This window comes from Salvelinus namaycush, chromosome 4, assembly GCF_016432855.1.
Source record: "Salvelinus namaycush isolate Seneca chromosome 4, SaNama_1.0, whole genome shotgun sequence".
NCBI classification, from domain to species: Eukaryota; Metazoa; Chordata; class Actinopteri; order Salmoniformes; family Salmonidae; genus Salvelinus; species Salvelinus namaycush.
The window spans coordinates 72,501,856-72,525,211 of NC_052310.1; the positions used below are offsets into that span (position 1 = coordinate 72,501,856).

The window sequence follows — 23,356 nt, forward strand, 5'->3', positions numbered from 1 at the left end:
ATTATCTATATCCACAGTAAAATAAGTCTTATATCGCCATAACCTGAAAGGCCGCTCAGCAAGGAAGAAGCCACTGCTCCAAAACCGCCATAAAAAAGCCACACTACGGTTTGCAACTGCACATGGGGATAAAGATGGTACTTTTTGGAGAGATGTCCTCTGGTCTGATGGAACAAAAATAGAACTGTTTGGCCAAAATGACCATCGTTATGTTTGGAGGGAAAAGGGGGAGGCTTGCAAGCCAAGGAACACCATCCCAAGCACGGGGGTGGCAGCATCGTGTTGTGGGCTTGCTTTGCTGCAGGAGGGACTGGTGCACTTCACAAAATAGATGGCTTCATGAGGAAGGAAAATGTTGTGGATATATTGAAGCAAAATCTCAAGACATCAGTCAGAAAGTTAAAGCTTGGTCGTAAATAGGTCTTCCAAATGGACAATGACCCAAAGCATACTTCCAAAGTTGTGGCAAAATGGTTTAAGGACAACAGAGTCAAGGTATTGGAGTGGCCATCACAAAGCCCTGACCTCAATCCTATAGAAAATGTGTGGGCAGAGCTGAAAAAGCGTGTACGAGCAAGGAAGCCTATAAACCTGATTCAGTTACACCAGCTCTGTCAGGAGGAATGGGCCAAAATTCACCCAACTTATTGTGGGAAGCTTGTGGAAGGCTACCCGAAACGTTTGACCCAAGTTAAACAATTTAAAGGCAATGCTACCAAATAGTAATTGAGTGTATGTTAACTTCTGACCCACTGGGAATGTGATGAAAGAAATAAAAGCTGAAATAAATTATTCTCTCTACTATTATTCTGACATTTCACATTCTTAAATTAAAGTGGTGATCCTAACTGACCTAAGACAGGGAATCTTAACTAGGATTAAATGTGAAAAACTGAGTTTAAATGTATTTGGCTATGGCAAGAACAGCTGAAATAAGCAAAGAGAAACTACTTTAAGACTTGAAGGTCAGTTAATACGTAAAACTTCAAGAACATTCAACGTTTCTTCAAGTGCAGTCGCAAAAACCATCAAGCGCTATGATTAAACTGGCTCTCATGAGGACCACCACAGGAATGGAAGACCCAGAGTTACCTCTGCTGCAGAGGATACGTTCATTACAGTTAACTGCACCTCAGAAATTGCATCCCAAATAAATGCTTCACAGAGTTCAAGTAACAGACACATCTCAACATCAACTGTTCAGAGGACTGTGTGAATCAGGCCTTCATGGTCGAATTGCTGCAAAGAAACCACTACTAAAGGACACCAATAACAGGAAGAGACTTGCTTGGGCCAAGAAACACAAGCAATGGACATTAAACCAGTGGAAATTTGTCCTTTGGTCTGGAGTCCAAATTGAAGATGTTTGGTTCCAGCCGCCGTGTCTTTGTGAGATGTGGTGTGGGTGAATGGATGATCGTCGCATGTGTTTTTCCCACCGTGAAGCATGGAGGAGGAGGTGTAAGGGTGTGGGGGTGCTTAGCTGGGACACGGTCAGTGATTTATTTAGAATTCAAGGCACACATTACCAGCATGGCTACAACAGCATTCTGCAGCGATACACCATCCCATCTGTTTTGGGCTTAGTGGGACTATCATTTGTTTTTCAACAGGACAGTGACCCAACACACCTCCTGGCTGTGTAAGGCCTATTTGACCAAGAAGGAGAGTGATGGAGTGCTGCATCAGATGACCTGGCCTCCACAATCCCCCGACCTCAACCAAATTGAGATGGTTTGGGATGAGTCGAACCGCAGAGTGAAGGAAAAGCAGCCAACAAGGTCTCAGCATATGTGGGAACTCCAAGACAGTTGGAAAAGCATTCCAGGTGAAGCTGGTTGAGAGAATTCCAAGAATCTGCAATGCTGTCATCAAGGCAAAGGGTGGCTATTTTAAGTATCTCAAAACCGAAAATATATTTGGATTTGTTTAACACTTTTTTTGGTGACTACATGATTCCATATGTGTTATTTCATAGTTTTGATGTCTTCACTATTATTCTAGAATGTAAGAAAATAGTGAAAATAAAGAAAAACCCTTGAATGCGTAGGTGTTCTAAAACTTTTGACCGGTTGTGTGTGTTTATATATATATATATAAACACTACCGTTTGGGGTCGCTTTGAAGTGTCCTTGTTTACCATGAAAATATACATGAAATGAGTTGCAAAATGAATAGGAAATATAGTCAAGATGTTGACAAGGTTATAAATAATTATTTTTAATTGATATAATAATTGTGTCCTTCAAACTTTGCTTTCGTCAAAGAATCCTCCATTTCCGGCAATTACAGCCTTTTGCAGACCTTTGGCATTCTAGTTGTCAATTTGTTGAGGTCATCTGAAGAGATTTCACCCCATGCTTCCTGAAGCACCTCCCACAAGTTGGACTGGCTTGATGGGCACTTCGTACGTACCATGCGGTCAAGCTGCTCCCACAACAGCTCAATAGGGTTGATATCGGTGACTGTGCTGGCCGATCCGTTAAAGACAGAATACCAGCTGACTGCTTCTTCCCTAAATAGTTATTGCATAGTTTGGAGCTGTGCTTTGGGTCATTGTCCTGTTGTAGGAGGAAATTGGCTCCAATTAAGCGCCTTCCTCATGGTATGGCATGGCGTTGCAAAATGGAGTGATAGCATTCCTTCTTCAAGATCCCGTTTACCCTGTACAAATATCCCACTTTACCACAACCAAAGTACCCCCAGACCATCACATTGCCTCCACCATGCTTGACAGATGACGTCAAGCACTCCTCCAGCATCTTTTCATTTTTTCTGCGTCTCACGAATGTTCTTTGTGATCATCTGTTTAGATTCGTATGTCCGTAACACTTTTTTCAAATCTTCCTCTGTCCAGTGTCTGTGTTCTTTTGCCCATCTTAATCTTTTATTCTTATTGCCCAGTCTGAGATATGGTCTTTTTCTTTGCAACTTTGCCTCGAAGGCCAGCATTCTGGAGTCGCCTCTTCACTGTTGACGTTGAGACTGGTGTTTTGCGGGTACTATTTCTCAAACTAGACACTCTAATGTACTTGTCCTCTTGCTCAGTTGTGCACCGGGGCCTCCCACTCCTCTTTCTATTCTGGTTAGAGCCAGTTTGCGCTGTTCTGAGAATGGAGTAGTACACAGAATTGTACGAGATCTTCAGTTTCTTGGCAATTTCTCACATGGAATAGCCTTCATTTCTCAGAACAAGAATAGACAGACGAGTTTCAGAATAAAATGCTTTGTTTCTGGCCATTTTGAACATGTAATCAAACCCACAAATGCTGATGCTCCAGATACTGAACTAGTCTAAAGAAGGCCAGTTTTATTGCTTCTTTAATCAGAACAACAGTTTTCAGCTGTGCTAACATAATTGCAAAAGGGTTTATTAATGATCATTTAGCCTTTTAAAATTCTAAACGTACATTAGCTAACACAACGTGCCATTGGAACACAGGAGTGATTGTTGCTGATAATGGGCCTATGTAGATATTCCATAAAAAATCTACCGTTTCCAGCTACAATAGTCATTTACAACATTAACCATGTCTACACTGTATTTCTGATCAATGTTATTTTAATGGATGAAAAATGTGCTTTTCTTTCAAAAACAAGGACATTTCTAAGTGACCCCAAACTTTTGAACGGTAGTGTGTACATATATACATACAGTGCATTTGGAAAGTATTCAGACCCCGTGACTTTTTTCACATAAAAAAAGTAAATCAGAAATATCAAATCCAATCGTATTAGTCTGGAGTATTTACATAAGTATTCAGACCCTTTACTCAGTACTTTGTTGAAGCACCTTTGGCAACGATTACAGCCTCGAGTCTTCTTGTGTATGACGCTACAAGCTTGGCACAGCTGTATTTGGGGAGTTTCTCCCATTCTTCTCTGCAGATCCTCTCAAGCTCTGTCAGGATGAATGGGGAGTGTTGTTGCACAGCTATTTTCAGGTCTCTCCAGAGATGTTAGATCGGGTTCAAGTCCAGGCTCTGGCTGGGCCACTCAAGGACATTCTGAGACATGTTCCGAAACCACTCCTCTTTATCTTGGCTGTGTGCTTAGGGCCGTATATATACATATAGAACCAGAGTGTGTACAGTACATCCGTTGTGTTTATACTGTATGTACACCTTACAAGTCACTAAATCATCTATGTTGCTTGACTCCACCCTTTTTCTTCTCTCCAGGGAGCGTGATTATGACGATATAGACGAGGGTGACCCGTTTAACCCTCAGGCCAGACGCATGACGACCCACAACTCCAACCATGCCACCAACATGCACAGCTTCTGCAGCTACAGCAGCAGTGTGGGCAGCCAGAGCAGCCTTCACCCACCTGCCGCCCAGGCTGCCCAGGCTGTGTCCAACGCACCCGTCTCAGAGTACATGTGAGTCCAGCCCTGGCCTGGTTTTGACTGTATGGTAATGCACAGTCTAGTGTGCTATACGTATGAACATACTGAAGCTAAAGTAAAGCTAACTGTAAACTGTAAGGATCCTGCTCGCCAAGAAGGCATACTGGCCCAGATTGATATGTTATTGGCTAGATTTTTGGTGATTGGGAATGTTTGTTTAACAGACGCTTTATTTCTCTCTCCCTCTCTTTCTCCCTCCTCAGGAACCAGTCAGCGTTGTTTGGGGGAAACCCGCGGTACGAGAACGTTCCTCTGATCGGGAGAGGCTCTCCGCCCCCCTCGGTGTGTTGGGTCCCAGAGGCCAAGTCCTATTTATGATGTCACTCATGGTTGGGGTCAATTCCAATGAGGAGAATTGAAATTGAAATTTCAGTATGCTTCCTGAATTTACTAAATTGAAATTGAATTGACCCCAACCCGGATGCCACTCTCCCACATACTATCAAGTCAATCAGCATTGTAATACTGATCTCTCTCTCACCACCAGGATTTCTGTTATGTTATTTAATTCTGATTCAGTGACCCGCTAGGACTTTTTTCTGCGTCTATTTTCTGTTTGTAGTGTCAACTCTGGTAAAGAGTTCCCCCATATGATGCTCTCTACATGATGCCTTCCTTGCTCAAGTCAGTGTTACTTTTAAGTTGTTTAACTGGTTGTTGTAGTTGGTTTCTCACGAGTTATGACGTGACAGTTTTTCACAAGATACGACGTCCACATGATAACATATTTCCAGTTAGGATTTTGATCATGATCATCAGTTTGATCACATATCATATCAAATCAAATCAAAGTTTGATTAGGGACGTATCAGAGAGAACTCCGCTAACGTTGTGCCTTTACCTGTCTGTCTAACATAGGTGTAGATTGCGACTCTTTACAGAGGGAATAGGACAGTGAGAGAGAAGTTTAACATAGGTATACTGTAGTGTACATGTTCATGCATTTAAGATGAGATGGAAGCGTGTTATTTATACCAATGCCCAGGGGAAGATCTCACAGGTGTCAGTCCCTAGTTGGTCACTTTACTTCTCTCTAAAGGTCAGTCTCTCTCTCTCTCTCTCTCTCTCTGGTCCTCATGATAAATTCACCTCCCTTTGGGGCCTCGTAATGGCAGTTATTTAGATCAATTATCCTCTCCTGTCTCCTTTCAAAGGCCTGCTGTGCCTAATGGAATTTCATGAAGAGACATATCTTATGCATCGCATATAATATGGGTATCTGAGCCTGTTTAAATCTACTGTAGCTGCCTGCCATCCTTCCCATGGGATGATGTATTTGTAGTTGACTGAATGTAAGGTTTATTACCTTAGACTAATGCTGAGTCCCAAATGGCACCCATATGGCTCCTGTCAAAAGCAGTGGACTATATAGGGAATAGGGTGCCATTTGGGATGCATCATTGAGTTTTATACCGTATCTACCTCGGTGTTTTCCCCTGCCCTATCTCTCTACTACCAGTCTCTAGCCAAGAAGCTGTGATGATCTCACTGGTAATGTCATGTCGTGTCCTCTGGACATACCTACCTTCTACGGGGCGTGGCACTGTACTTTTTCAGCTAACAGCCTCTTTTATATTGTTTATTTGTTTGTTCGTTGTTTATATGTTTGTTTGTATTTCATTTCTTTCTTCTTTTTTAATCAACTTTTGGAGGTATACACTCAGCAATTTAGAAACGGAGTAAGTTGTTTTCTGCTCCTCTTTGGACCTCTCTGTTGTCTGAAGGACAAGATAGACTCCCAGTTGCTTTTCCCCTGCCTTCGTTTCAAATCATAAAATGTTTATTCATCTCCATTTTCATTTTGGTACTGCATTTTCTATTTCACATCTGGCATGGCTTTGAACTACCAACCTTACTGGTCAGGACATCATCATCATCATGACATCATTATCATCACCGTCATCATTCCAGTTGTATGTTTGACCCAGTCAGGTCTGTCTCCCCCCGCTGTTGGGATTGTGGTGGTGTAACCTATCCTCACGTCTCCTTCCTGGGTTGGGACATTCAGAGACAGATCGGCAGTCCTATGTGTGCATGGCGTAAACCTTCCCTTCCCGGTATTCCCCCTGTTTCACCTACTGTCTGAGAAGGCTTGGTCCATAAGGAGGGGCCTACGGTGTTGTCTGACTCCCAGTCCCCTCAACTGATGTGTTAGAATGCTTGCATTAGGCACCCTATTGTCTTCCCTACCTCCCCTTTCTTCCTGTCTAGCTGGCTAAATACTGTTCTGAAAGAGTCCTGTGTTCTTCTATACTGTTGTCATTCACTATACGTTACCTGGTGCTGTCTCTAATTGTGTGTCCTGTGACATTTTGTTTCCCACAGTACTCCCCCAGCATGAGGGCTACATACCTGTCCATGACTGAGGACCAGATCAGACACTTTGGGAATGATTTCCAGGCATAGAGCTGCTCCTGCCTCCCTCCTCCTCTTTATTCTCTGCCATCTCCAAGAGGGTTCTCAAACAGGCAAACACACATACACACACATACAAACACAACTACTCCAGCAGTGTGTGACTTTGTGGCTGCTACACGGACCTACTTCTCGTCCAACTCACTGGACTGGACCAAGGCCTGATATGAGGAAAGGTATCACACACACAGTTGTCCCATCCCAAACCCCAGAGCCCAGTGTCTATGTCTTAGTCACCATGACTCCAGCCCATAGAATTAGAATGATTCTATTATGTGATTCTATTCATTCTATTTCAGTTCTCCCTTGCTGTCTCCAGAGAATGCAGCAATGCAAAGGCCTACTATTCCACTTCCACATTGCATGTTGTGTCCACTGTCTGAAGGTGTAGTCAAAAGACATTCTGCCCAAGTTCTCTTGGAAATAACACTGAACCTTTCTAATAGCTTTAGATTGAAATATTTTGGTGTGTCTGCAGCATTTGTTTTAGGCAATACTTTTGAAAATGTAAGATAGAGAAATTATCATTTTTTTTTTTCATTTAATTTGACCTATAACATCAAACAGGTCCTTGGCCACCAATTCAGTATGTGAGTCCATATTTCCCAGCTCTTTGTGTAGTAGTGTTGACATTTTTTTTTTAAATGGAAATTGTCATAATAATGATTTATTTTAAAAACACTAGCTTGATTCATTCACTCTGACGAGACAATAGCAACTTTTACAGGAAATTGCTTTTATAATGATCTATTGTTCAGATACTAATGATTTGATTAGTCTATTTTGAAATTAAACTTCTTTTAAAACATATGTTAAGAATGGAAGCATGTTTTTGTGCCTATAACCACTCCCTATTCACCTAAACAGATGTTCTATAATAGCTACTGTAGGTCTATGACTGTTAAGTCAAAAGGAGGGACCATACTATGACTGTTGATACCTGATACTCCAACCCATTTGTATTTGATGAAATTGTCCAAGAACAAGTACATCAGAAATTACATTCACACTCTTAGAACTGGAAAGTGTCTACTGTCAAAGGGTCTCCCTTTTCCTCCACGGCTACAAACGACACATGCTGTATATGCCATAATAGTAGTTATATGTTTCCACATGCACCTCAGACCTAAACCTTGTGAAGCACAAACCTAACCCTGACTGTATGGTAGGGCCTGGGATAGTGGCCCTACACTATGCCCTCCCAACACTATCCCCTCCCAACACTATGCCCTCCCAACACTATCCCCTCCCAACACTATGCCCTCCCTACACTATGCCCTCCCTACACTATAACCTCCCTACACTATGCCCTCCCAACACTATCCCCTCCCAACACTATCCCCTCCCAACACTATGCCCTCCCTACACTATCCCCTCCCTACACTATCCCCTCCCTACACTATGCCCTCCCTACACTATCCCCTCCCTACACTATCCCCTCCCTACACTATGCCCTCCCTACACTATGCCCTCCCAACACTATCCCCTCCCAACACTATGCCCTCCCTACACTATCCCCTCCCTACACTATGCCCTCCCTACACTATCCCCTCCCTACACTATCCCCTCCCTACACTATCCCCTCCCTACACTATCCCCTCCCTACACTATGCCCTCCCTACACTATCCCCTCCCTACACTATGCCCTCCCTACACTATGCCCTCCCTACACTATGCCCTCCCTACACTATGCCCTCCCTACACTATCCCCTCCCTACACTATCCCCTCCCTACACTATCCCCTCCCTACACTATCCCCTCCCTACACTATGCCCTCCCTACACTATGCCCTCCCTACACTATGCCCTCCCTACACTATGCCCTCCCTACACTATCCCCTCCCAACACTATGCCCTCCCTACACTATCCCCTCCCAACACTATGCCCTCCCTACACTATGCCCTCCCTACACTATGCCCTCCCAACACTATGCCCTCCCTACACTATCCCCTCCCTACACTATCCCCTCCCTACACTATGCCCTCCCTACACTATCCCCTCCCTACACTATCCCCTCCCTACACTATCCCCTCCCTACACTATCCCCTCCCAACACTATGCCCTCCCTACACTATGCCCTCCCTACACTATGCCCTCCCTACACTATCCCCTCCCAACACTATGCCCTCCCTACACTATGCCCTCCCTACACTATCCCCTCCCTACACTATCCCCTCCCAACACTATGCCCTCCCAACACTATGCCCTCCCTACACTATGCCCTCCCTACACTATCCCCTCCCTACACTATGCCCTCCCTACACTATGCCCTCCCTACACTATCCCCTCCCAACACTATGCCCTCCCTACACTATGCCCTCCCAACACTATGCCCTCCCTACACTATGCCCTCCCTACACTATCCCCTCCCTACACTATCCCCTCCCAACACTATGCCCTCCCAACACTATGCCCTCCCTACACTATGCCCTCCCTACACTATGCCCTCCCTACACTATGCCCTCCCTACACTATGCCCTCCCTACACTATGCCCTCCCTACACTATCCCCTCCCTACACTATCCCCTCCCTACACTATGCCCTCCCTACACTATGCCCTCCCTACACTATGCCCTCCCTACACTATGCCCTCCCTACACTATCCCCTCCCTACACTATGCCCTCCCAACACTATGCCCTCCCTACACTATGCCCTCCCTACACTATCCCCTCCCTACACTATGCCCTCCCAACACTATGCCCTCCCTACACTATGCCCTCCCTACACTATGCCCTCCCTACACTATCCCCTCCCAACACTATGCCCTCCCTACACTATCCCCTCCCAACACTATGCCCTCCCTACACTATGCCCTCCCTACACTATCCCCTCCCTACACTATCCCCTCCCAACACTATGCCCTCCCAACACTATGCCCTCCCTACACTATGCCCTCCCTACACTATCCCCTCCCTACACTATGCCCTCCCTACACTATGCCCTCCCTACACTATCCCCTCCCAACAATATGCCCTCCCTACACTATGCCCTCCCAACACTATGCCCTCCCTACACTATGCCCTCCCTACACTATCCCCTCCCTACACTATCCCCTCCCAACACTATGCCCTCCCAACACTATGCCCTCCCTACACTATGCCCTCCCTACACTATGCCCTCCCTACACTATCCCCTCCCTACACTATGCCCTCCCTACACTATGCCCTCCCTACACTATGCCCTCCCTACACTATGCCCTCCCTACACTATCCCCTCCCTACACTATCCCCTCCCTACACTATGCCCTCCCTACACTATGCCCTCCCTACACTATGCCCTCCCTACACTATGCCCTCCCTACACTATCCCCTCCCTACACTATGCCCTCCCAACACTATGCCCTCCCTACACTATGCCCTCCCTACACTATCCCCTCCCTACACTATGCCCTCCCTACACTATGCCCTCCCAACACTATGCCCTCCCTACACTATGCCCTCCCTACACTATGCCCTCCCTACACTATGCCCTCCCTACACTATCCCCTCCCTACACTATGCCCTCCCAACACTATGCCCTCCCAACACTATGCCCTCCCTACACTATGCCCTCCCTACACTATGCCCTCCCTACACTATCCCCTCCCAACACTATGCCCTCCCTACACTATGCCCTCCCTACACTATGCCCTCCCAACACTATGCCCTCCCAACACTATGCCCTCCCTACACTATGCCCTCCCTACACTATCCCCTCCCAACACTATGCCCTCCCTACACTATGCCCTCCCTACACTATCCCCTCCCAACACTATGCCCTCCCTACACTATCCCCTCCCAACACTATGCCCTCCCTACACTATCCCCTCCCTACACTATGCTCTCCCAACACTATGCCCTCCCAACACTATGCCCTCCCTACACTATGCCCTCCCTACACTATGCCCTCCCTACACTATGCCCTCCCTACACTATGCCCTCCCAACACTATGCCCTCCCTACACTATCCCCTCCCTACACTATCCCCTCCCAACACTATGCCCTCCCTACACTATCCCCTCCCTACACTATCCCCTCCCAACACTATGCCCTCCCTACACTATGCCCTCCCAACACTATGCCCTCCCTACACTATGCCCTCCCAACACTATGCCCTCCCTACACTATGCCCTCCCTACACTATCCCCTCCCTACACTATGCCCTCCCTACACTATGCCCTCCCTACACTATGCCCTCCCTACACTATGCCCTCCCTACACTATGCCCTCCCTACACTATGCCCTCCCTACACTATCCCCTCCCAACACTATGCCCTCCCTACACTATGCCCTCCCAACACTATGCCCTCCCTACACTATGCCCTCCCAACACTATGCCCTCCCAACACTATGCCCTCCCTACACTATGCCCTCCCTACACTATCCCCTCCCTACACTATGCCCTCCCAACACTATGCCCTCTCAACACTATGCCCTCCCAACACTATGCCCTACACTGATCTTCCACAGATACCCCTCTGTGTTGCATGCTCTTCTCCATTCAGAAAGTCCTGCACAGTGTCTGACACAGGATTTTATGTTTTGAGCCATCATTTGAACAGACCAAGACATGTTACAAATATAATTTGTTCACATACAGCAACTGAAGCGCATATACACTGTAGTGTCTGTTTCAGACCAACTTGACTTCTGTATATAAATTATATGATAACAGATTGTCTTATTTTGGACTATTCATATTTTCTTTTATGGTTGTCCCAATGTGCCACGGGTTGTGCGATATCTGTAGCTTGTTTTAAACCAATAAAGCCCTTGGGAGCGAGTTGCTCTGCCACAATATCAGATATTTTTTCAGAGGCCATTGTTATATGATGGCATTCAGTTGTATGTATATTGTAATAATAACATATAAACTTGAGTTTTGGTCATGACTTGGAAATTGCTGGAAACTATCATGGTGGCAGAAACTGTGTTCAGATAGCAGTTTTAACCTGACTAATGTTAATTGTCTTCCATTTTGAGAAAATATAGTCATACTCTTAATGAACATTCTGTTTTCATCTATTGTCAGTTAATGTTTAATTCTGTAGGGTTTTGTTATGTTATTTTATATTGGTTTATTTTTCAGTTTGAGTCCATGTGAAGTAGCACCGTCTACAACCATTGAGAGTGGTGATTGATTTGTATGTATCCTCAGAGATGGGGTGTAATTGTAAGTTAATAAAAAACTTTTGTGTAGCTAGTATTCTCATGTGTTTGGTGTATGTTCATTATGTTAATGCTTTGTGCACCTTTTTTTTAAGTCCAAAAATTAAAGTGTGGCTGACCTGACGATGACAACGCCTCCAACCACTGAGCCAACCCTGAGTTTGCATTATTAAGTGGAGGTGAAAGACCACAAGCCTTGGGTAAATGTTATGACGACTTGGTTAGCCACACAGGTGTGGGTTTCAATTAAATGTAATTGTATGGTTACACCAATGACTATTGGTTACGCCGATCTCCTGTGCAGAGCAGCCTTTGGTCCACTGACTCTCCTAGTTTGGGCGGTCATATCACACTGGGCAGGGGATGTGTTGCTAAGATACGGTAAACTGCTGCTAGTTTTGTGTTGCGTTGAGAGTGGGGGAAACTCAAACATTTGAGGATACGGCAGGGAGTTTTGACGCTTCATTTCATTATCTTGTATCCTCAAGAGGAAAGGTAGGAATATTTCATTATGATTTCGGTTTATTGACAGTCGTTTGATTCGATCATTCAAAACAATAAGAATGCCATGTTAGATAATGTAGCTAGATAGCTAACGTTAGATGATACTCTGGCTCAAGTGATGCTTGATTAACCGTTAACGTTATCTAGCTAACGTTAGCTACCCATGCATCGTCAGGCTGGCAAACGTTAGTTAGCTACTAGTAATGTTAGTCAGCTAACGACAACGTTAGCACACTTAGAACTCCCCCCAAATAGATATCTCTTGTAATGTGGCAACTTAGCTACTTAGGCTAACCATCACAAGTTGGTTACATTGTAAAGTCAACTGAGACAAAGCTAGCAAACTGACACACATATGTTGATTGATTGGAAGCTTGTCATTCACCAGTTTGGTTGACATTGCCACATTGCAGGTAACCTCCCCTCCCCTTTTGAATAGGGTTAATTATTTTCATCAAGAGCAGTCACTGTAACCCTGTACGGTGTAATATTCATCCAGTCACTGCACCTTTTTCTATTGTTTGTGTTAATTCCATCGTCAGGTGAACTAATCCTTGACTTGTGTTGGTAGATAAACAAGTAGGCCCATAGTCTAACCTGAATCTATCCTCTCTCCAATCTATGTCCCGATAGCACTCACAATGGAGATAGTTCATGTGTACACCAAGAAGCGCAATGAGTTTGGGCGACAGTGTAATTTCTCTGATCGGCCTGCTGAGTTGCATGTGGACATCCTCCCTGATCCTTCTCTGGCATCCAACTTCATTGAGAGAGACCCTTGCGATGTTCCCATACAGTGCACACAAGAGATGTCCGAGCATGAGGTGAACATTGTAGACTAACAACCTGTCACCTGTAACATAAAAATGTACGACAAGTAAATAGATTTGATCATTCCCTGGTACGTGTATTATCATTTATTACACAGCCTAAACATTTCACAAGACTTGAGCAACACACACCAATTTTAATTGGGTATGTTGAGTGTCATGATATCAGCAAAGTTTGTGTTAGATAAAAACAGCTTCTGCATCATTATGAGATAATATGCAGCATATGGCAGCCTATGTACATTTCACTCCAACACTATTTATTCAGACTGTCTGTAACCAGACCACTACAGCCGTGTGTGCTGAATCCTGCCTGTCCTGCCTGGCCCTTTCTTTGTAGGTGAACACAGAGCGCTTTGAGTCAGACACCAGGGGGATAAACCATGTGGAGGGAGGCTGGCCCAAGGACGTCAACCCTCAGGAGATGGAGCAGACCATCCGCTTCAGGAAGAAAGTGGAGAAAGATGAGCATTATTTCAGCACCATCATGCAGCTGGGCAGTGTGAGTGTGGCCCTAAATCTACATTGTCTCAGAGTAAGGGTGTTAACTGGCCCTAAATCTACTGTACATTGCTCCAGACTAGGGGTGTTAACTGGCCCTAAATCTACTGTACATTGCTCCAGACTAGGGGTGTTAACTGGCCCTAAATCTACATTGCTCCAGACTAGGGGTGTTAACTGGCCCTAAATCTACTGTACATTGCTCCAGACTAGGGGTGTTAACTGACCCTAAATCTACATTGCTCCAGACTAGGGGTGTTAACTGGTCCTAAATCTACTGTACATTGCTCCAGACTAGGGGTGTTAACTGGCCCTAAATCTACATTGCTCCAGACTAGGGGTGTTAACTGGTCCTAAATCTACTGTACATTGCTCCAGACTAGGGGTGTTAACTGGCCCTAAATCTACATTGCTCCAGACTAGGGGTGTTAACTGGCCCTAAATCTACATTGCTCTAGACTAGGGGTGTTAACTGACCCTAAATCTACATCGCTCCAGACTAGGGGTGTTAACTGACCCTAAATCTACATCGCTCCAGACTAGGGGTGTTAACTGGCCCTAAATCTACATTGCTCCAGACTAGGGGTGTTAACTGGTCCTAAATCTACTGTACATTGCTCCAGACTAGGGGTGTTAACTGGCCCTAAATCTACATTGCTCCAGACTAGGGGTGTTAACTGGTCCTAAATCTACTGTACATTGCTCCAGACTAGGGGTGTTAACTGGCCCTAAATCTACATTGCTCCAGACTAGGGGTGTTAACTGGCCCTAAATCTACATTGCTCTAGACTAGGGGTGTTAACTGACCCTAAATCTACATCGATCCAGACTAGGGGTGTTAACTGACCCTAAATCTACATCGCTCCAGACTAGGGGTGTTAACTGGCCCTAAATCTACATTGCTCCAGACTAGGGGTGTTAACTGGTCCTAAATCTACATTTCTGCAGAGTAAGGGTGTTAACTGGCCCTAAATCTACATTGTCCCAAATACATTTATTATCTGCTACAGTAGTTTAATAGATGGAGAGAATAACTAGTTCTGAAAGGGAGAGGTGGAGAGAATAACAAGTGTTCCTTTCCATCTCTGATCAGAGCCCTCCTCTGTTCCTCCCATTCTAACACAGAATATGGAGCATTGCATCAAACAAAACAATGCCATCAACATCTACCAGGAGTACTTTGAAGAGGAGGAGGTGGTGGAGGAGTCCGAGGAGCAGCCCTCAGCCAAAACCATCAATGTTTTCAGGTGCCTCCCTGACTTCTATTAACCTATCGTTCAAGTGTTAGACTTGCATAACAACAACAATGGTTGTAGTTATTGCCCACATAGAATCCATTAATTATGATATTGTTATTTAAGGCTATATTAACAGTGTCTGGTGTCTCAAGTTAGTGGAACAAAAAAAAATATTGTATGGGACAATATAACGTTTTTGAGAAATATAATATATATACAGTATATACAGTGCATTCTGAAAGTATTCAGACCTTTTCCACAATTTGTCACATTACAGTCTTATTCTAAAATGGATTACATTGTTTTCCCCCTCAATCTACACACAATACCCCATGACAAAGGATAAACGGGTTTTTAGAAATGTTTGCAAATGTATTAAAAATAAAAAACAATACCTTATTTACATAAGTATTCAGACCCGTTACTATGAGACTCGAAATTGAGCTCAGGTGCATCCTGTTTCCATTTATCATCCTTGAGATCTTTTACAACTTGATTTGACTCAATTGATTGGATATGATTTGGAAAGGCACACACCTGTTTATATAAGGTCCCACAGTTGACAGTGCACGTCAGAGCAAAAACCAAGCCATGAGGTCGAAGGAATTGTCCGTAGAGCTCCAAGACAGGATTGTGTTAAGGCACAGATCTGGGGAACTGTACCAAAAAATGTCTGCAGCATTGAAGATCCCCAAGAACACAGTGGCCTCCATCATTCTTAAATGGAAGAAGTTTGGAACCACCAACTCTTCCTAGAGCTGGCTGCCTGGCCAAACTGCGCATTCGGGGGAGAAGGGCCTTGGTCAGGGATGTGACCAAGAACCCGATGGTCACTCTGACAGAGCTCCAGAGTGCCTCTGTGGAGATGGGAGAACCTTCCAGAGGAATAACTATCTCTACAGCACTCCACCAATCAGGCCTTTATGGTAGAGTTGCCAGACAGAAGCCACTCCTCAGTAAAAGGCACATGACAGCGCGTTTTGAGTTTGCCAAAAGGCACCTAAACGACTCTCAGACCATGAGAAACAAGATTCTCTGGTCTGATGAAACCAAGATTGAACTCTTTGGCCTGAATGCCAAGCGTCACGTCTTTAGGAAACCTGGCACCTTCCCTACAGTGAAGCATGGCGGTGGCAGCATCTTGCTGTGGGGATGTTTTTCAGCGGCAGGGACTGAGAGACTAGTAAGGATTGAGGGAAAGATGAACGGAGAAAAGTACAGAGAGATCCTTGATGAAAACCTGCTCCAGAGCACTCAGCACCTCAGACTGTGGCTAAGGTTCACCTTCCAACAGGACAATGACCTTAAACACACAAAGCAGGAGTGGCTTCCGGACAAGTCTCAATGTGCTTGAGTGGCCCAGCCAGAGCCCGGACTTGAACCCGATCGAACACCACTGAAGAGACCTGAAAATAGCTGTGCAGCGACGCTCCCCATCTGATCTGACAGAGCTTGAGAGGATCTGCGGAGAAGAATGTGAGAAACTCCCCAAATACAGGTGTGCCAAGCTTGTAGCGTCATACCCAAGAAGATTTTATGCTGTAATCGCTGCAAAAGGTGCTTCAACAAGGTACTGAGTAAAGGGCCTGAATACTTACGTAAATGTGATATTTACTGTTTTTTATTTGACATAAATTTGGAAAGATTTTTTAAAAATCTGTTATTTCTTCATCATTATGAGGTATTGTGTGTAGATTAATGATAAAATCTATTTTAGAATAAGGCTGTAACGTAACAAAATGTGGAAAAAGTCAAGGGGCCTGAATACTTCCCGAATGCACTGTACATATGTTTTTAGTTAAATGTATTTATTGTTTTCTTTTCATTTTGAAAATATAATGAATTGAAAGTTCTTTGCTGATGTAAAAATAGAAATTTACTGATTTTGTCTCATTAGATTTGGGGTGGGGTCGCTAGAAATTCTTATGAAAGAAATGGGGTCCCCAGAAATTCTGGCTGAAAAAATGGGGTCCCCACTGCTTTAAGTGGTTTTACATCGCTGTTTTGTTTTGATGTTCCAGAGACCCGAACGAGATAAAGCGCACTGCCACCTGTCTGTCCTGGCATCCCGATGGCAGCTGTAAACTGGCTGTGGCCTACTCTTCACTAGGGTTCCAGAACATCTCCCCAGACATGAGCTATGACTCATATATATGGGACATTGGTAGGTGTAATACTTCAGGGAGAATCTGCGTAAATCTATATATTTCATTTTATATTTTTCTTTCTAACAGAGTGACTATCATTGCAATAGCTGTCACAATGAGACTAACATTTTCCGCCCTAATTGGTTGTTCAGAAAATCAATGTGGACTACGAAGTCTAGTAATCAATTGAATCCCATCTGTTGCCTCTTCAGAGAATCCCAATAAGCCGGAGATGACCCTGAAACCGGTCTCTCTACTGGTCTGTCTGGAGTACAACCCCAAAGACTCTCACATCCTGGTCGGAGGCAGCTACAATGGCCAGATCGGTGCGTCCTTCAACAGCACAATGTTCTCTCCTTTTATTCCCCAGAAAGTATCATGGTTCCTGTCAGCTCGGTAGCTGTACAGAACATTGGGGGTATGGTCAGGCCATCATCTTACTCTGACTGTCTTACATCCTCTTTCTTTTCTGTTAGTCCCATTTACCCCAGGATCTTACTGTTTAAAGTTAATATTACGTTTTTTTCAATTGGAAATGTCATAATGCTTTGAGTTATGTAAGTCCAGGTCTGGATGGGTTTGTACGGATGCTCTCTTATTTACACATTGAAGTATATTGCCTCAGGATATTGTTCAGGCTTTGACAGCTCAATATGAAATTCAGAAATTAAGTTGTGTGTTATATGTGCCTGTGTAAGAGTTGGGTTCAATTCCATTTAAATTCCAGTCAATTCGGAAAGTAAACCAAATTCCTATGCCAAATGTTCCTAATTGAAGAGAATTGGGATTTCAGTGTACTTCCTGAAATTAAATGGAATTGACCACCAACCCTTGTGTGTGTGCGCGCCCGCTTTCATGTGTGTTTGTGAATGTACACTAAGTCAAATGTCTTTGTCTGAGCAGCTTATTGGGACACTCGCAAGGGGAGCCAGCCGGTGGAAATGTCCACAATAGAGCACAGCCACAGAGACCCTGTCTACAAAGTCATCTGGTTGCAGTCAAAGACAGGAACCGATACCTTTTCTGCATCTACGGACGGTCAGGTGAGCCAAACCTCCAAATGAAGCAATAAAGGCCTTTGTCACCTTAACCTTTCTCAAGCCAAGCAGGCACAATAGGTCAGGGAAGCACAAAACACTCATGGGCAGTGAAGTGTGATACTATTGGTCTGGGATGGGTACACTTTCTCTGACCTTAAACTACCATTTGGCCGTACCCAGAAGTTATGTAATAGTACATCTATTGAAGGCAAGTAGACTGAGTTGACCCCTGTTCTCTGTCTATAAGGTGCTGTGGTGGGACATCCGTAAGATGAGTGAGCCCACAGAGAGGCTGGTACTGGACCCCAACAAAAAGGGCAACCTGGACAATGCCTTGGGGGCGATCTCACTGGAGTTTGAGACCACTATGGTGAGGAGGATCTCTAGAATGGACTATCCCTCTGTTGTTTCACTGTTGATGAATTAGGAGTATGGATCAGCCTAACATCTTCTTGTATCACCTGGAGTAGGAGATCCAGTATATTATTTATTTGTACGAATGTAAGACCTACAATTGAACATGATGTTTTCTCTTCTTATTCAGCCCACAAAGTTTATGGTGGGGACAGAGCAAGGGCTGGTGGTCTCCTGTAACCGCAAGGCCAAGACCCCGGCAGAGAAGATAGTGTGTACGTACAGCGGTCATCACGGCCCAATCTACGCCCTGCAAAGGAACCCTTTCTTCCCCAAGAACTTCCTGACCGTAGCCGATTGGACAGCCCGCATCTGGTCCGAAGACATCAAGGAGTCGTCCATCATGTGGACAAAGTAAAGGGTCCCTCTGAAACATAAAGCAGATGATATAGCTACTTCACAGATAGATTCAGTCTTTTTAGGTTCTGATAGATTCATAACACTCTTTAGGTTCTGATACACATAAGCAGTGATTTGGCATACAACTCGCCTCCTGTAATATTGACCTATTGTCAAATGACCTCTGTTGGTTGCCATAGATACCATATGGCCTATCTGTCAGATGGCTGCTGGAGTCCAGTACGGCCCTCTGTGTTCTTCACCGTCAAAATGGACGGGACGCTAGACGTTTGGGACTTCCTCTTCAAACAGAACGACCCCACCCTCAGTCTAAAAGTATGTTCCTTCCACACCTGTCTGTATTCTCAAAACAATGTCCAGCCTTCACTCAACACCTGCCAGGCCTAAATAACCCTGCGAAACCCTGTTCTGTTGTGTTGGGTTGTTATCGTTGGTAGAGGTCTTGTATGGTGATGCCAAAGAAAATGTTCGCCATCGGATAGACAATGAAGTTCAATTATATTCTAGGTGTGTGATGAGGCTCTGTACAGCCTGCGGGTGCAGGATAACGGGCGCTTCCTGGCCTGTGGCTCTCAGCTGGGCACTGCCACCCTGCTGGAAATCTCCCCAGGGCTGTGTACCCTCCAGAGGAACGAGAAGGCCCTAGCCACTGCGGTGAGAGACACCCTCTACCTCAGAACATCCATCTCTGCCCTAGCCTGGTCCCAGATCATTGTGGTGTGACATTGACCATAGGAGTTGGCAAGATAACACAAACAGATCTGGGAACAGGCTACCCCTGCCCAGCTCTATTCTACTCTTTTCTCTCCTCACCTATCTATACTATTGAATTGACTCTGTGTGTGTCTTTGGTCAGATGTTTGAGCGGGAGACTAAACGGGAGAAGATCTTGGAGGCGCGCCACCGTGAGATGCGTCTGAAGGAGCGCAGCCGCTCGGAGCAGAGCAAGGACGAGGACACCAAGGAGGGCGACGGAGAAGAGAGCGTCGAGGAGCTAGCAACTCGCACGGAGGCAGAGTTCTATGAGATAGTAGAAGCTGAGCTGAAGAAGAGAGCTAAGGAGCAAGAAAAAAAGGTTAGAAGGGATTGAGTGAAAAAAACTAAAACATTCTGAACATCCTTCAGGTTGATGACTTTTTACTACTCCAATCAGTTTTCCATGTTGATTTAACTTCATCCATTGATTTTTGTTGTTGAAATAATGTGAAGCAATGTTAATTCAACCAGTTTGTGCCCAGTGGATTATTATTAATCTGTTTATAAACTCAGCAAAAAAAGAAACATCCCTTTTTCAGGACCCTGTCTTTCAAAGATAATTCATAAAAATCCTAAAAAAACTTCACAGATCTTCATTGTAAAGGGTTTAAACACTTTCCCATGCTTGTTCAATGAACCATAAACAATTAATGAACATGCACCTGTGGAATGGTCGTTAAGACACTAACAGTTTACAGATGGTAGGCAATTAAGGTCACAGTTATGAAAACGTAGGACACTAAAGTGGCCTTTCTACTGACTCTGAAAAACACCAAAAGAAAATTGCCCAGGGTCCCTGCTCATCTGTGTGAACGTGCCTTAGGCATGCTGCAAGGAGGCATGAGGACTGCAGATCTGGCCAGGGCAATAATTTGCAATGTCCGTACTGTGAGACGCCCAAGACAGCGCTACAGGGAGACCGGACGGACAGCTGATCTTCCTCGCAGTGGCAGACCACGTGTAACAACACCTGCACAGGATCGGTATATCCGAACATCACACCTGCGGGACAGGTACAGGATGGCAACAACAACTGCCCGAGTTACACCAGGAACGCACAATCCCTCCATCAGTGTTCAGACTGTCCGATATAGGTTGAGAGAGGCTGGACTGAGGGCTTGTAGGCCTGTTGTAAGGCAGGTCCTCACCACACATCACCGGCAACAACGTCGCCGATGGGCACAACACCCACCGTCGCTGGACCAGACAGGACTGGCAAAAAGTGCTCTTCAGTAACGAGTCGCGGTTTTGTCTCACCAGGGGTGATGGTCGGATTCGCGTTTATCGTCGAAGGAATGAGCTTTACACCGAGGCCTGTACTCTGGAGCGGGATCGATTTGGAGGTGGAGGGTCCGTCATGGTCTGGGGCAGTGTGTCAGAGCATCATCGGACTGAGCTTGTTGTCATTGCAGGCAATTTCAACGCTGTGCGTTACAGGGAAGACATCCTCCTCCCTCATGTGGTACCCTTCCTGCCGGCTCATCCTGACATGATCCTCTAGCATGACAATGCCACCAGCCATACTGCTCGTTCTGTGCGTGATTTCCCGCAAGACAGGAATGTCAGTGTTCTGCCATTGCTAGCGAAGAGCCCGGATCTCAATCCCATTGAGTACTTCTGGGACCTTTTGGATCGGAGGGTGAGGGCTAGGGCCATTCTCCCCAGAAATGTCCGGGAACTTGCAGGTGCCTTGGTGGAAGAGTGGGGTAACATCTCACAGCAAGAACTGGCAAGTCTGGTGCAGTCCATAAGGAGGAGATGCATTGCAGTACTTAATGCAGCTGGTGGCCACACCAGATACTGACTGTTACTTTTGATTTTGACCCCCCCTTTGTTCAGGGACACATTATTCCATTTCTGTTAGTCACATGTCTGTGGAACTTGTTCAGTTTATGTCTCAGTTGTTGAATATTGTTATGTTCATACAAATATTTACACATGTCAAGTTTGCTGAAAATAAATGTAGTTGACAGTGAGAGGACGTTTCTTTTTTTGCTGAGTTTATGTCTTATGACTGAATTAGTTGGCTATTTCAGGAGCATAACAAACATCAACAGCCTGTAATAGCATTCATCTGGCAATACATTAACATGAGGTGGCCTATATACAGCATGAACTCAGACACTATGTTCTGTGCACCATGGCGGCTGATGATCTTATAGTTGATCATGTGTGGATGAAGTATCACTACATGGGTTTGTCTCATCTGAGTGTCAATATGTCCCTCCCTGCTGTGATACTAATTCAACTGTATCTAAAGGGCAGGTTTTCTTGCCTGCAGTGCAGGCCATAATTGAACTCCCTCCCGTGAAGATGTTTGAGAACTTCAGGACAATAGCTGGAGAGAGGCTCATGTCAGAGTGACAAGTTATATCAAGCAGTTAAAGTTCCTGTTTGATATACGTTGTCAAGGGTTTATACATTTAGAGGGGGCTGGTGAGGAGGTCCGAATTTTGTTTAAAATCTATAGCCGTATGACACAGCTGACAATTGAGTAAAATCAAAATGTTTTTTTTTTTTTTTACTTAAGTCATTGCTGATTTCCTCCTGCCTGTATAACATCGCCACTGATAGTTACCTGTCAAATGTAGCTGCACCTCTTTGTCCAGGGGTAACAAATTGCTCCTTGTTTTGGTCCAGTGGCCCATTAAGATTGGGGACTATAAAAAGCTACTGTTAGCTCGTCTAGAGAAAGAACTCAACCTGTAAATCTGACTGTAAATACCCAAATGCAATTTTTTCCCCCAGTAATGATGGAAATATTTTATAATAAGAAAATAGGAATGAATTAAATAGATTGTTGGTGTTTTTTGTACCTTTCCGTGACGTTAAAAAGTTATGTTTACTTCTAATGTAATTGTCAATTACTTACAGATACACACAGTAGATTCTGTGCTCAAACTAATGCTGTAATATCATTGTGTCGCCCCTCAGGAGAAAGACGTGTGTGAAGAGAAAGAAGTCTGAGACAGAACTCCTTAACAACACCATGTTCCACATGCTGTTTGAAATGTAATCTTGAATCAATCGAATAAATACAGCAAGGCATTTTCTATTAACAGAGAAATAGACGTTCTCAGTGAGTCATGCGGAACTCATTAACAGGATTGAGGTACTGTTTAATTATTGTTATTTATAAATAATTATTAGGGTTTTCTTCATTGATTAAAGGAAATGTATTTTGCTATGCGTCTTGGGATTTTGACATTTGTTTCCTTTGTAGAAATCATGAAGACGCGGGGCACATTGTATGAAATGAGTCATATGCCAAGCCTCAATGAATGTCAGTCCTCTGGATTGTAGATATTTGTGTGCAATTTCAAGAGCATAGTACAGGCTGACTCATTAATTATAACAGTGACTCATTCAAAGTGAGTGCAGTGTGGCATTGAAGACCTTGTTGAGGATAGAGGGAAAGGACCCATAGATGGACCATTACCATTCCAGATTTGGGATGGAGATGGTTTTGGTTGGTATGCAGTTTCACCCAAGTACCCCTGACTGCAGTGTGCGATTCAGGCTGGGCTCAAAGTGGGTTTGACTCTGCCTATGTTTTACCCCTGCCCATTTTTTTTGTCCTGTCCATCTGAGGTT

General features: G+C 44.6%; 2 protein-coding genes across 2 annotated transcripts in view; both read left to right on the forward strand.

Annotated features, from left to right (window-relative positions):
* The window catches only part of ttyh2 (tweety family member 2), a 106,460-nt gene extending 99,645 nt beyond the window's left edge, over nt 1–6,815 (forward strand). Inside the window, exons 12-14 of the mRNA XM_038990656.1 lie at nt 4,182–4,382; nt 4,613–4,691; nt 6,735–6,815. Coding sequence (XP_038846584.1) covers nt 4,182–4,382; nt 4,613–4,691; nt 6,735–6,815 — 361 coding nt within the window. The remainder of the gene's footprint in view (nt 1–4,181; nt 4,383–4,612; nt 4,692–6,734) is intronic.
* A 6,302-nt stretch (nt 6,816–13,117) lies between these two features.
* On the forward strand, nt 13,118–22,729 carry LOC120045990 (dynein intermediate chain 3, ciliary-like). Its single transcript, XM_038990909.1, has 12 exons — nt 13,118–13,300; nt 13,647–13,808; nt 14,933–15,054; nt 17,067–17,209; nt 17,405–17,518; nt 18,096–18,235; nt 18,480–18,602; nt 18,777–19,000; nt 19,186–19,321; nt 19,514–19,660; nt 19,863–20,081; nt 22,697–22,729. The coding sequence occupies exons 1-12, from the start codon at nt 13,118–13,120 to the stop codon at nt 22,727–22,729; spliced, it is 1,746 nt and encodes a 581-aa protein (XP_038846837.1).
* The last annotated feature ends 627 nt before the right edge of the window (nt 22,730–23,356 follow it).

Coding starts and splice junctions, on each gene's coding strand:
- LOC120045990 (XM_038990909.1), top strand. CDS start 13,118: ATGGAGATAGTTCATGTGTACACCAAGAAGCGCAATGAGTTTGGGCGA. Junction 13,301..13,646: donor AAGAGATGTCCGAGCATGAG/GTGAACATTGTA, acceptor CTTTCTTTGTAG/GTGAACACAGAGCGCTTTGA. Junction 19,001..19,185: donor TCGTCCATCATGTGGACAAA/GTAAAGGGTCCC, acceptor TGGTTGCCATAG/ATACCATATGGCCTATCTGT.